The sequence below is a fragment of the Microplitis demolitor genome, chromosome 1 (assembly GCF_026212275.2).
Source record: "Microplitis demolitor isolate Queensland-Clemson2020A chromosome 1, iyMicDemo2.1a, whole genome shotgun sequence".
In the NCBI taxonomy this organism is placed as follows: Eukaryota; Metazoa; Arthropoda; class Insecta; order Hymenoptera; family Braconidae; genus Microplitis; species Microplitis demolitor.
This window is the reverse complement of record NC_068545.1, coordinates 18,151,805-18,164,155: the sequence shown is the minus strand read 5'-3', so window position 1 is coordinate 18,164,155 and position 12,351 is coordinate 18,151,805. Positions and strand designations below refer to the sequence as shown.

General features: G+C 31.7%; 1 protein-coding gene across 5 annotated transcripts in view; it reads left to right on the top strand.

Moving 5' to 3' along the window:
- LOC103579033 (zeta-sarcoglycan) overlaps positions 1-12,351 on the top strand; it is a 107,356-nt gene that overhangs the window by 67,344 nt on the left and 27,661 nt on the right. For 3 of the 5 annotated variants that reach the window (XM_008560329.2, XM_053742838.1, XM_053742845.1), the window contains exon 2: positions 5,057-5,112. In XM_008560329.2, coding sequence (XP_008558551.1) covers positions 5,057-5,112 — 56 coding nt within the window. Of the gene's footprint in view, positions 1-3,660; positions 4,096-4,895; positions 4,960-5,056; positions 5,113-12,351 lie in introns of those variants that run through there. The other 2 variants (XM_053742835.1, XM_053742841.1) reach the window with 2 other exon arrangements.

The following is a 12,351-nucleotide window of genomic DNA, read 5'->3' as shown; positions in this document are numbered from 1 at the left end:
TCGGGTTTCATCTAAATTCACGGGATGTCAGACTGAAGCCAGCCAAATTGAGGCAAACACGAGGATATCTTGTGGGTTGATCTCTTTGATACAGCCAAGAGACTTTGCCATTTAGCTTAGCGTCAAAAAGCTCAAGGTATTTCACAAAATGAAATCACGGATACACAGAAAAATAAAAAAAGACCACTATTTTATCCAACTTTGCAGAGCGATAAGTGGAGATGTCTATTGAATTTACTGTGGAAGTAGCGGATTTCTGGGGGATTATCTTATTATCGGTGACACTGCGTTACATGCTCGATATGTCATCTAGTCCTGTATCTCATCTTGGAATATTGCCCGTCCGACGTGTATAGACAAGCTTCTATTCAACGACACCCCAGTCCTCGAACCTGATCCTTGATCTACACATGACCGATTTCCATTGTTGCGCAGCTTAATTATGTTCTCAAATCCCTCTTGTTCCTCCACAAGGTACACACATCATATGAAATCGATTTACCGCGCAGTCTTTTGCTTCCATACTCAGCCTGATTCAAACTCAGCTTTTACATCAAGTAATTTTATATCAAATCATCTGATAATTTACAAGAAAAGTATACGACTTTCACCATAAAATTACTTGGTACTGAATTGTTATCACAATAACAATAATAAAAATAATATTACCCAATAAGGGTAAATTTAAACCAAAGTTTTCCGAGAGAAAATATAATTCAAGTCCAACTAGTAACAATATATCTTAAATCCTGAAGAAAGTTATGATTTTTGGGCTTACTTTCGGTCCACATTTAAAGAGACGACGGAAACAGCTTTCGTCTAGGAGTACTAAGAGTACAAGGGTGTCGAGAGTAGTCTAGACTAGAGGTACTCTTGGCCACTGATACTGTAATACTGATACCAGTGCTAGTACAGAGTTAGAGTAAGAAAGTAGATAAGGAAAAGGAGCTGACTACGCCACGTAGAGAACCCTGCTGTATATAATAAGGAAGAGGAAACGGAACAGGAAGAGGAGTCACGGCTCGACTATAAATACACTGCAGCACCTGCATCTAACGTCCACCTCCCGGGCTCTCCCGCTAGACTAAATCCTTCTCTCTTACTATTTGCCTCACACCTCGTGTCTGTCTGTACATACATATATATTTATGTCCATGTATGGATCTATGTGTTGGTGCCAAACTACTACATATATTATATATAATACATGTACTCATACATATACAAGAACAGTGTTGTCGCACTTGGACGATACAAACCCCTTGTACATATTCGATTACATACACTTGCTCTTCGATCGTATATACATATATACATGCCTCTTGTTCTATTCTCTCGCACAAGAGATTGCCTCTGTATACTATCCACACACTTTACTATGTACATTGTATACACAATTACAGTGATTGTCGGAAATACTCCTACTTGTGGGTAATTACATGTCCGACAATAATGAGCAATTTATATTAAACAAAAATATTATTTAACTTAATAAAACTTATTATTTATATATTATTACGACAAGTTATAAATAATTTAATGGCCATCGGTGTTAACTCTCACAATGTTTATTAATAAATACCGGCTGGTTATAAAACTGTAGTATTAGAACTGGCAATTGGTTTATATAACGAGCTGTGAGTCAATACTGAGAGCATTAAACGCCAGATTAAATAAACAATCGTAAGTAAATATTTATAGTAAAGTAGAGAGGGTTATATATTCATGGGTGTGTTTTATTAAAAAGCATCATATGAAAACGTAGCGGTGGTACTGAATAAGACATAACTTGCAGTAAAATGAAAATGCTTTTGAGCTTTTCTTAAATCATGTTTATAAGTAATGTACACTTGTGTGTCTGTGTATGGAAGTGTATAACGTTTACAGGCTCACAAAATAGCATTAATGTTGTCGCATACGTTTTAAACGTGACCGCAACCTCGGCTGGACTACCGAGAAATTGTCCATAAAGTTATCTAAAATATAAATTACTTGTGACAAGCTCACTGTAACACGACGTACATTGAAATAACCATATGTGCACTTGCACTCGCACAAATTTCTAATGCTACATTACAGACACGTACAAACATCTGGAACGCTCATGCAACGAGACCTTGCATTCTATGCTCTATCATGGAAACTGCTGCGAGCGCACCGACCTCTGCAGTGACGCCATAACAACTACTAAAAATATACTTTAAATATATTTATGTAAATGTCTCTTTTGCATTCGCTAAATGATTGATGTACCCGATCGATCAATTTATCGCGGCATCAGATTACGATAAAAAAAAAGGCTGTGACTCTAAATAAAAAAAAAATTAACGCAGAAAGTTTGTTTTTGTTTGCAAAGCAACTCGTGTACACGGATTAAAAGGTAAAAATGTCCAGAGAATACGAGAGGTGAACATTAAAACAAGTTAAAGAGAAATATAATTAAATGGAGAACAAAGGTAAAGTTTGGATAAGTATGTTGTATGTTTTACCACCTTAGGATAATAATTATTTTTTTTTTTTTTTCCAAGTGCTGAGTACTAATTAAAGAACAAACAGAGTTTATTAAAGAAATACCAATTCTTTGACACTTTACACAGGACAATTAAGTGGTAAATAAAATAAAAAAAAAAAGTACCTTGCTGTTCACTATTTACGTGGGACGGAATCGTTGTTTATTTAATAATAGATCGGCAATCGATGAATCTATCCAAGAGACCAGTAAAGAACCGAAGAAAAAAGAACTCGGTGCTAAAAGATTTAGCATGAAAAATCGCCAGACTTTTCCACCTCTCGAATGCATAAATATTTAAGCGTCGCACGTTTCCTGCTCGGTCGTACCCATTTTTATCTTTCGATTCTTCGCTTCTTGCAATACCAGCTCACACAATTTTACCTATTTTTCGGCGCCAGAACAGCCTCAATTTCATAAACAGCCGAGCCCCTTGGAAATCCTTCTCCGCGATACTCCCACTGGGCATATTACCCACAAAAAAAAAAAAAAAAACAAAAACTAATCCAACGATGAAATCCAACGGAAATAGCATCCAGGCAACTTCTGGGGCTCTGTAGATTCGTACAAACTTTAAGAGTAAAGTAAAAGTAACAAAGAGTAAGAGAGAGTACAAGAGAGTGAGTTTGCTGATGAAGAAAGAAAATAAATAAATATATAGAAGAGCCCAGTAAACCCGTCGTTTATTCTTCCGTCGGACCAACATGGCTACCGACCACTTTAGACCCATTTCTCCTCGCTATACTATTTCCGTTTTTTTATTTTTTACATTTTCTTTGTACACACGTTCTCACATACATGCTGTAGGTGAGCTACAATCTCCCGGTTTATTTCTGTCGGCATTCCCAAGGAGACACGTCGTCTTTTTCTGCTTCTTCTTCTTATATATATTATTTATTTTTTTTTTTAATCGTCTGTTTTGTTGTCTCTTCATACTCTCACCCACTCAGATATATTTTTAACCGGCTACAAAGCACCTTACGTTACTAAGACCTGAACTGCTATCGTTTGTTAAATAAATATCAATAATTTTTAAGTTGATTTATTACTTGAAATAATTAACGAACTCATACTTGGAATTAATAACAAAGTTTATTTAATGCTTTGTCTTGAAGAAGTTTTAGTGTTCGTCTCATTCTCTCAGCCAACAGCCGACTATCTAATCTTCTGACTTAGTCCCTCACTCAGTTATTACTCGGCATAATTCTGTTGGCAGAACAACCAACTTCCGCGCTCGCGTACTACCGAATACTAGGTTACACTTACTTAAATTCAATGAACACTGTCATATAGTGCGCTGCTATAACTTTTGTCTTAAACTTTATCTAAGTATTTTAAACTCGACGATTTAAATAAAAGTCGTTAAAAATACGCATCTCGGCTATTTAAAATTGATTTATTTATTCATTTCGTCATCTCAATTATTTCAAGTGTGATAGTTAAAATTTATTGATGATAACAAATAAAATATTTAGAGTGTCATAACATATGCCAGTTAATTAAAACGGAAAATAGTAATAACTGTTAATTATTTATTCACGTCATCAAAATGTCACGTTATATTTAATTCATCAACATCAGCACCGGTAAGTGTCGAGTCCATTATTTACGGGCCATCATTGGTTACCATAAATTCTAATAAATTTACATCTATCGTCTAGAATTTAAAAATTCACATTCGTCATTTTATCGAAATTAATTTTTTTTTAAAATTCAGTAATTGCCCGGGTGAAAATATTTGGTCGAAAAGGCTACATCTCACCGAATTCATACAGTTTCATTTCAAGAGGCCTAAATTTCACCGAAATCATGTCAAAACCATAGCAACTCAAAATGGAACAGAAAATTTTCAAGTTTTCGGCCTATCGGCCACTTTTTCGGCTAAGAAAAAATTACATTATTTTTTTGGCATTAAATTTTTGTACCTGGGTGGTTCTCATGTCAGAAAAACAAAATTTAAAACAACCAGTATATGGTTACTGATGTGTACAAAAGTAATTTATAAAAAAAGTCAATGTATTACTGTAATAAAGGAAAAGAAGTAGTTGTCGTGAGCTCGTTTGCTATGTTCGTAGGGTTAACCGCCACGTTTGTTAACGTCACTCGAAAAACGACATCGTTCCTGGCACCTTGGTACTCGCCATTGCTACGACAACTCTGGCAATAAACTATCAATTTTATTTACGACTTTACAAAAAAAGAAAAATCTATTACATTTACTTTTTTCGTTTCGCTGGCTGAAAATACTGTATAATATATAACCTAACCTAACGTAATATAATATTAAACTTACCAATGTTTTTATTGCAACAATTTTATTTATATTTTTTAATTTATCGAAGAAACTCCCGCATTTACTGCCTCAAAATAAACGTCTCGCTGATGTCTCTTGGCGGTTTACTGCGATCTATATCTAAGACGAAATTACATTAAATTTAACGATCCTAAATGTAATTACTTGTCACTAATCGTGCAATTACTATTACACCCCTCATATTTACGATAAATATATCATTTATAAATTTATGTTTTAATTTTTTGTTGCAGACTGGAAGTAATTATAGGATATCAGAAACTTCGCCGCACACTGAGTACAAGCTGAGGTAAGTAATTTTCTAAATTAATCTGATAAAACTATTCAATTATTGATGACTTTAAAATAGAAGCTCGTTAAATATTCAAAATTGTTCATTTAATTAAATTTTTCGAAATGCGATCGAATAAATTGATCGCTAATAATTTATAAGGACTAAAATAGTTGACACAATTGAAAGTTGTAACCTAGTCGATATCTCAGTCGAGCTTTCGGAAAAATGAAATTATAATCTTGAGCAGTTTCGCAAACTATATCTGATTTTGATTAATTTTTAATATCAGAAACTAAATTTACAATGAAATTTATATTAAGTTTTGATAGTCGTCATGTCGTAAGCAAAAGTTGTGACAATTGATTATAGAATTTCATAACAATTATTTAACACAATTAATTATTAAAGATTCTTAATTAGAGTGATATAAATAGTAGATAGTATTTAGTTGAACAATAACTCTGTTAAATCTGTTAAATAATTATCAAGCATTTAAAAAGACCAATCACGCTTCCGTGTCTGTGGGAAATATAATTATACTAAGCGAAACTTGCACAAAACGATTATCTTTAACGCCACCTGTTATTCCCAGGTACCAGTCACGATTGCATCGATACTAGTTTAATTTATAAAATTAATTCAACATCTATTATTTACTTGATAAATTTATTAAACTTTGTTCTTCATTCCACTGTAAAAAATTGTGAGCGAATGCTGAGTAATCACGGATTTTATTTAAATCCAAATTCACTACGTCACTCGAAGTTCTGGAGTCTTTGAAAAAATCGGAAAAAATGCAGAGTCAATAGGGAGTTTATTTTTCCAGGAGTGATCTGAAATTTATTTAAACTCTCATTCTCTCTTATTCGGAGTTCGGTATTTAAATAAAGTCTCTTTTGGAGTAAATTTTACACCGAACGGATTATATAGACAGTAATCCACTCCGGATTTCCTTCGGGTTCACCCCGCAATATTTTTTACAGTACACGGAGAGAAAATTATAGTAACAGTTACAATATATTATGGAAATGGTTCTCATACTGCATGGTAACTGGTTTTTTTGAAATGTTGATTATAGGAACGGCACCCATATATATTATGGTAACCATTCCTATAATTATGGATATAATTCCCATACGGTATCGGAATAGTTCCTATGGAATTATGGTAATGGTTACTATAATATTATGGTAATCGTTACCATAATATTATGGGAATGGTTACTGTAATATTATGGGAATGGTTACCACAATATTATGGGAATGGTTACCATAATATTATGGTAATGGTTACCATAATATTTAGAAATTATAATAATTTTTTTTTTCTATAGAATTTTGCAGTGTAAATTATTATGACCAAAAATAATATTTTATTGTAATATCGTTTCACAAAAAGATTAAATATACAAAAAAAACGCTTATTACAAAAAAAAAATTATTATAATTTCTAAATATTATGGTAACCATACCCATAATATTATAGTAACCATTCCCATAATATTATGGTAACCATTCCCATAATATTATGGTAACCATTACCATATACGATTAGGAACTGTTACAATGTGGTTATATGATTGGTTCCTATTTGCTTAGGGGAACTATTCCTATGAGTATGGTAATCATTACCATGATTCTTTCACATGCGATATGGGAACTGTTACCATAATGATAGGAATTGTTACCATATTTATGGAAACCTTCCCAAAAAGTACGGGTCTATATCCCATAATCCCAAGTAATCATTACCATAACGGTATGGGACGATATTTCATAAACGTACTAGGAACAGTTACCATAATTTTCTCTCTGTGTATATTGACTCATTTTTATTATTATTTAGTTATTATTCTGTATTATTGATGAGCCAGGTAATTGATATATTAGTAGACCGTATAATGCACGGATTTTAAAAATTCATCACTTAGACTTGTTCTCATCAGGCAACTTTCCAGATTTTCAGTTGACATTTCCGGTGGCTTTAGTCCAAATCATCTTGACTTATTGCCACCATTAAACCTATTTACATTAACATCCAAGTATTAATGTATCGTGATTTATGATAAATATGACCTTTTTCTAATTTTTCGGTTGAATTAAGAGATTTTTTTCCCAAACATTTCCTGTATTTGGTGAATTTTTACTGACATGTCTACTAATGGTTCAATTAGAGGTGTCGCTTTGCGACCGTGCAGCTTTCTCACTGCGTTAAATTAATTACGTACGATTATATGACCAGCGCTTATGTTGCTCGAACACGCGTCGTTCAATGTACTATAGTACAGTCGTTTACTACATTAGCACAGTGAATTGCTGGTTGCCATTCAGAAATATATCACACAAATCTGTGTGCGGTTAAATATTTCACCGATGGTTTTATTTAGGGATCTAATTATATTCGGTCACGCGAACATACTATATAAATAAATTTTAAAAACGAAAATGGCATTACTACACTTTGCTACGACTATTATGGTGACAAAATTGGTGTGATTCAATGGAGTATTTTTTTATTTTATCGACAGAAAGATCAATAAAATATGCTACGAAATTAGCACGTCAGTGGATCTCAACACAGATGACCGCTTCTAGTGATAAAATATTTTTTTTTTTTTTTTTTTTTTTTGGAAATCTGTAGATTGAGAAATTTGTCGGTAAATTTTTTGATTTTTTTCAACAAAAATTTGGGAATACTTTCTAGATAAAAAATAATGTCTGCATGTAGGATTGAACTAGAGATCAACTGTTTTTGAATGAGAAATAATTGTTTTCGAAGGCAGATCAATGCGTTTTAGTAAATAGAAACAAAACTAAAAAAAAAAAAAATAGGAGGAAAAAATACGAGCGACACGTATGAGAAAATAAATCGCTGCGTTGGGCGTGAGAATCGTGAATGAAAAGTTTTTGGCGTCGAATTAAAATGAACGAGTTACGTGGATACCAGTAACGTGAGATTTGTTACACACCAGGGTTTTCAAACTTTAACAGACAGTATAGATTTTTCAAAACTAAAATACTCAAATTTAATAACGATTATTCAATTTATAAATATTCATGAGTTTTTTTTTTTATTATTTTACAGTCATTGTTAAAAAATATGCAATTAAAAATTCGTTAATTATTTATCGCAATTAAATTTTGGGACATAAAATTAAAGTTTGCTCTGTCATCTGCTGTAAACAGCAACGAAATATTTTACATGTTATTAATTAGCTTTGGCTTAATTAATTGAAATTAAAAAGTAAATTCTGATGAAATTGTTAATTTTAATTTTAATTAATATTTCATTTTATTTATATTAATTATTAATTTCGTACATTTTAGACCTCGATAGCTCATATTTTTTTTTATATAATTAAACTTGCTCTTTAAAATTATCACAATCCATTTGAATGAAAGAGGGATGAGCTTGACGACCGTCACGGCCAAGTAGAAAATCCGTTAAAACTGGATTGAAAGAAAATACGTTTGCGTTATTTCAGGCATCTGCCAGTGTTAGTTTACGTAAAAAAAAAAAAAAAAAAAAAAAAAATGGTACGTCGAACAGCAAAAGCATTTATCTAGCTTCGTTATCACTATTTAAATCGTCTGCCACCCGTACAGAAAAAAGCCTCCTCTCCCCTCTTCCCTCAGCAGAAGCTCTTCATTTACTGTATTTCAGTTGATGAAAAAAAATAAATTTGACTTTATGGAAATAAGTAAAGAGTTGAAAGAAAAAGGTTTTTTAAACTGTAGGTTTAAACTTTTTTATTTCTTCAACACAACCGCGACTCCATGGCTCGTTGACTAAATAAACGGAACTGTATCTCTGACCTCTATTATTACAGCGCTGAATTTCAGATTTAAAAATAAATGGACCAACGTTTTCGTTGAAATTTTTTTTATTTTATTTAAACTCTTTCAGTTTTTTTTCTTTTATTTTTCATTACAAAAATATTTTACTTTAGTCAAATAAATTCAAGCATTTTTTAAAAATATTTAGTTCAAAGCGGATGCTCACGACAATTTTAATTTAATTTCCCTCGGCATTATTAAGAATATGTTAATTTTTTTTTTTTTTTTTTTTTTTTTTTTTAAGAAAATCAATTGAGAAAAAAATTTCTATAATAAAACAATTTTTTGATAGAACATAATCCACCAGATGATCTCTCGTTCCGGTCTATCTCTCTTTCTCTCTATCTCTGTGTCCATAAACGGGCATTGTTACTTGGCATAAAATATGGATTATTCTAGTTATTTGCATTCGAAAAATAAGCCGACAACTTTTGAGCGCAAAATAAATCGAATGTTATTTCACGCGGCTCAGTGAATTTCCATGTCCCCGGGGAAAATACTCGAGGATATTCAGCGCAACAGTAATACTCACATTTTATTCATATAGTCGTGAAAAAATACTTAATAAAAAAATAAATAATTTAATAAATCGAATATAAACGAACAATAAAAAAAAAAAAATAAATAAAAAAAAATTACCTGTTAAAATAAATAACTTGTACGCAACAGTAAAATATTAACGGATTATTGTCGATATTAGCCACTAAGAAGATTATAAATAATTACATATTTAAAATAATGTGTTGTAGAAACAAATTAAAAAATATATGAAAAACAGGATTTATATTTTAAAATGATATTAAATAATCAGAGGATAAACGAGAGCCTCTATTTCGAGGAACAAATCATGTACGTGGTGTGAAAATGTGTGTTAATATGTGTGGGGGTGTACGTGGGAACGGGAGAGAAAGGGAATTTATATCTGCTCGTATCGATACAATACTCAGCGAGCACAAAACTCACGTAAATAATCGTTATTGCGTGTGACGGTGACGACCGAGGATGACGAGATTGCATTACCACCTCGTTGGTGTCCACCACAACTCATGTTTTCCGTTCATTTCTACCTGTTATATAACGAGGCCTGTGTTCCATCAAACGCCAGCTATATTAATTCAATTTCATGTTTTTCCTTCCCCGCCACCTCCCAGCCAACCATTTTATGGCCTTTAAATGTATTTTTCACGTTTGATCAAATGTTTTACTTTGTGCGGGCCACGTAAAGTAAATAAAATTTTCTAACCTTTACGGTAAACTGTAAAAGAAAAATAGTAAATGAAAAAAAATATATTACGGCACGGGAAATTAATAAATAAATAAAAATATATATAGTAAAGTAGCTAAAGACTTTTCAATCAGTGCGTTGGCACTTTCCAAAGTCATCTCAAAGACTGACACTTTAATTTTATTTCCAATCACTTTTTAATCATCACGAACTACGGGTTTTTTTATTTTTTGCTTACACACAATAACATAAATTTTGAGTCTATTATAAAATAAAATAAAAAAAACGTCTATATTCAAGAGAGGTACTATAGGCATAAGTATTTGTGAATTTTTATTTGCTCATTTTCCCTCTGCAGAATAAAAATAAATAAAAATGGGCTAAAGATACGGGAGTGTAGTTGGGTCACGAGTAGTTTGGAATAAAACTGCCGGGACCATGTGTCGCGTGATTACAATTCCGATGCAAATCGAATGAACCAATCATAAGTCCCGGCGGAGTCATCTCTATTCTCAAGCGCTATCGTTCTTCTTCCTCCTCATCGCCTACATTTTTTCTTCCCTATTTTATTTCACCTCGGCCTCTGCTTCTACCTCTACCTCTACCTCTGACTATATCTCTACCTCAACTTTTTTTCCTTCCCTCCTTTTACTTGTCTCTCTGAATAAAAAGAAATCCCATACACTTTTTTCCTCAATATTTTTTTTCCACTTTTCTCCTCCATTTCACACTGCTCTCATTTCATCATTTCCCTTTTATTTCCTCTTTTTATTAACGTAACATTCCCGTTTCTCATTTCATTCGTTTATTATTTATCAATAAAAAAATATATTCCATGCCGCTCTATGACTCAATAACTATGATAATTTTCATTCTTTATCAATATCATTTTTTTTTTTTTTTTTTTTAATAACGTAATGGAAATAAATTGATTTGTTACACAAAAAAAACTTTAAAAATTAGTGTTTGAATTATAATCCTGAAATTAGTAGACAAGAACCAATTTTCGGATTTTTTTTTTTTTTCAACAAATCAATACAAAAAAAGAAAAAAAAAAATATGCACATGTAGGAAATTTGAAAAACTGTAAGTAGAATTTTCAAAAAATTTTTTTTTAGATAATTTATCACTTTTAAAAAATCCGCGTTCATCCGGAAAATTTTTTACACCATATAGTTAATTTTTTTCTTCTACACCCGATAGTTAGATTGAAAGACAATTGATTATGAAAAATAGTTTAACCAAATGCAATAAATATATAATTGTAAAATAAATAGAATCAGAGTCTGCTTATATCATTTGTCATTGACAGTTAAACCGACAGGTGTTATTTTTAAAGGATAAAATAATAAATGTTTTGGGTTATAAGAAAAACGACATCAAGTGAGTCTAGGCAAGAGTGTCACCCGTTAACATCCTATTTAGCTGACAAGTTTGTATTTTAAATTCACACCCTTGTCTCTTATCTCTAGCTCACAAAAGTCTCTTAACTTACTCAAAATGATTGGTCGTACCCATTCTGACAGACTTATTTTCTCTTCTCAAACCAACAAAATAAAATTAAAACATCTCAGATTTGAATCTATCACACTCAATCACACATTTTTCCGTTGCTTCACTCAGATAAATGAAACTACAGTTATCTGATCGGAATTATTCGCTAAGTACGCGAGAGTACTTTCCCGTGACTTATTTTTTTAATAAACTTTCAGGGAGGCACTACTTTGCAGAATGTTAAAAAAATAAAAAATAAAATAAAATTTCGCAGTCGGATAAAATATTTTAAGGTTTTTTTCCAGGTCATGTACGTGACTACAGCCCTTATTTTTTTACCAGCATACTAACAACTTTATCCTTGCGTAAAATATTTATTTTCAAGGCGTATGCAACCCCAGCCTCAGAATATATTAAACCAAAAACTCTACAGTCGATTAATAAAAACACTTGTCTAATTTGAAATTTTTTTTTTCATTTCTTTTACGAAATTGATTTCATTTTCTGCAATTTTATTTAAAAAAGCTATAACCGTAACTATATTTTTTAAATGTTTTCAAAAATATAAAGTATATAAATATAAGTTCAAACAGAATATGGAAATCTATTTTTGGCGGCTAGTAAATTTCAGTATTGCATATTACAGTCAGATATTTACGAGGTTTTTTTCAGTTCAACTCGATAGTTGTTTCTATTTCG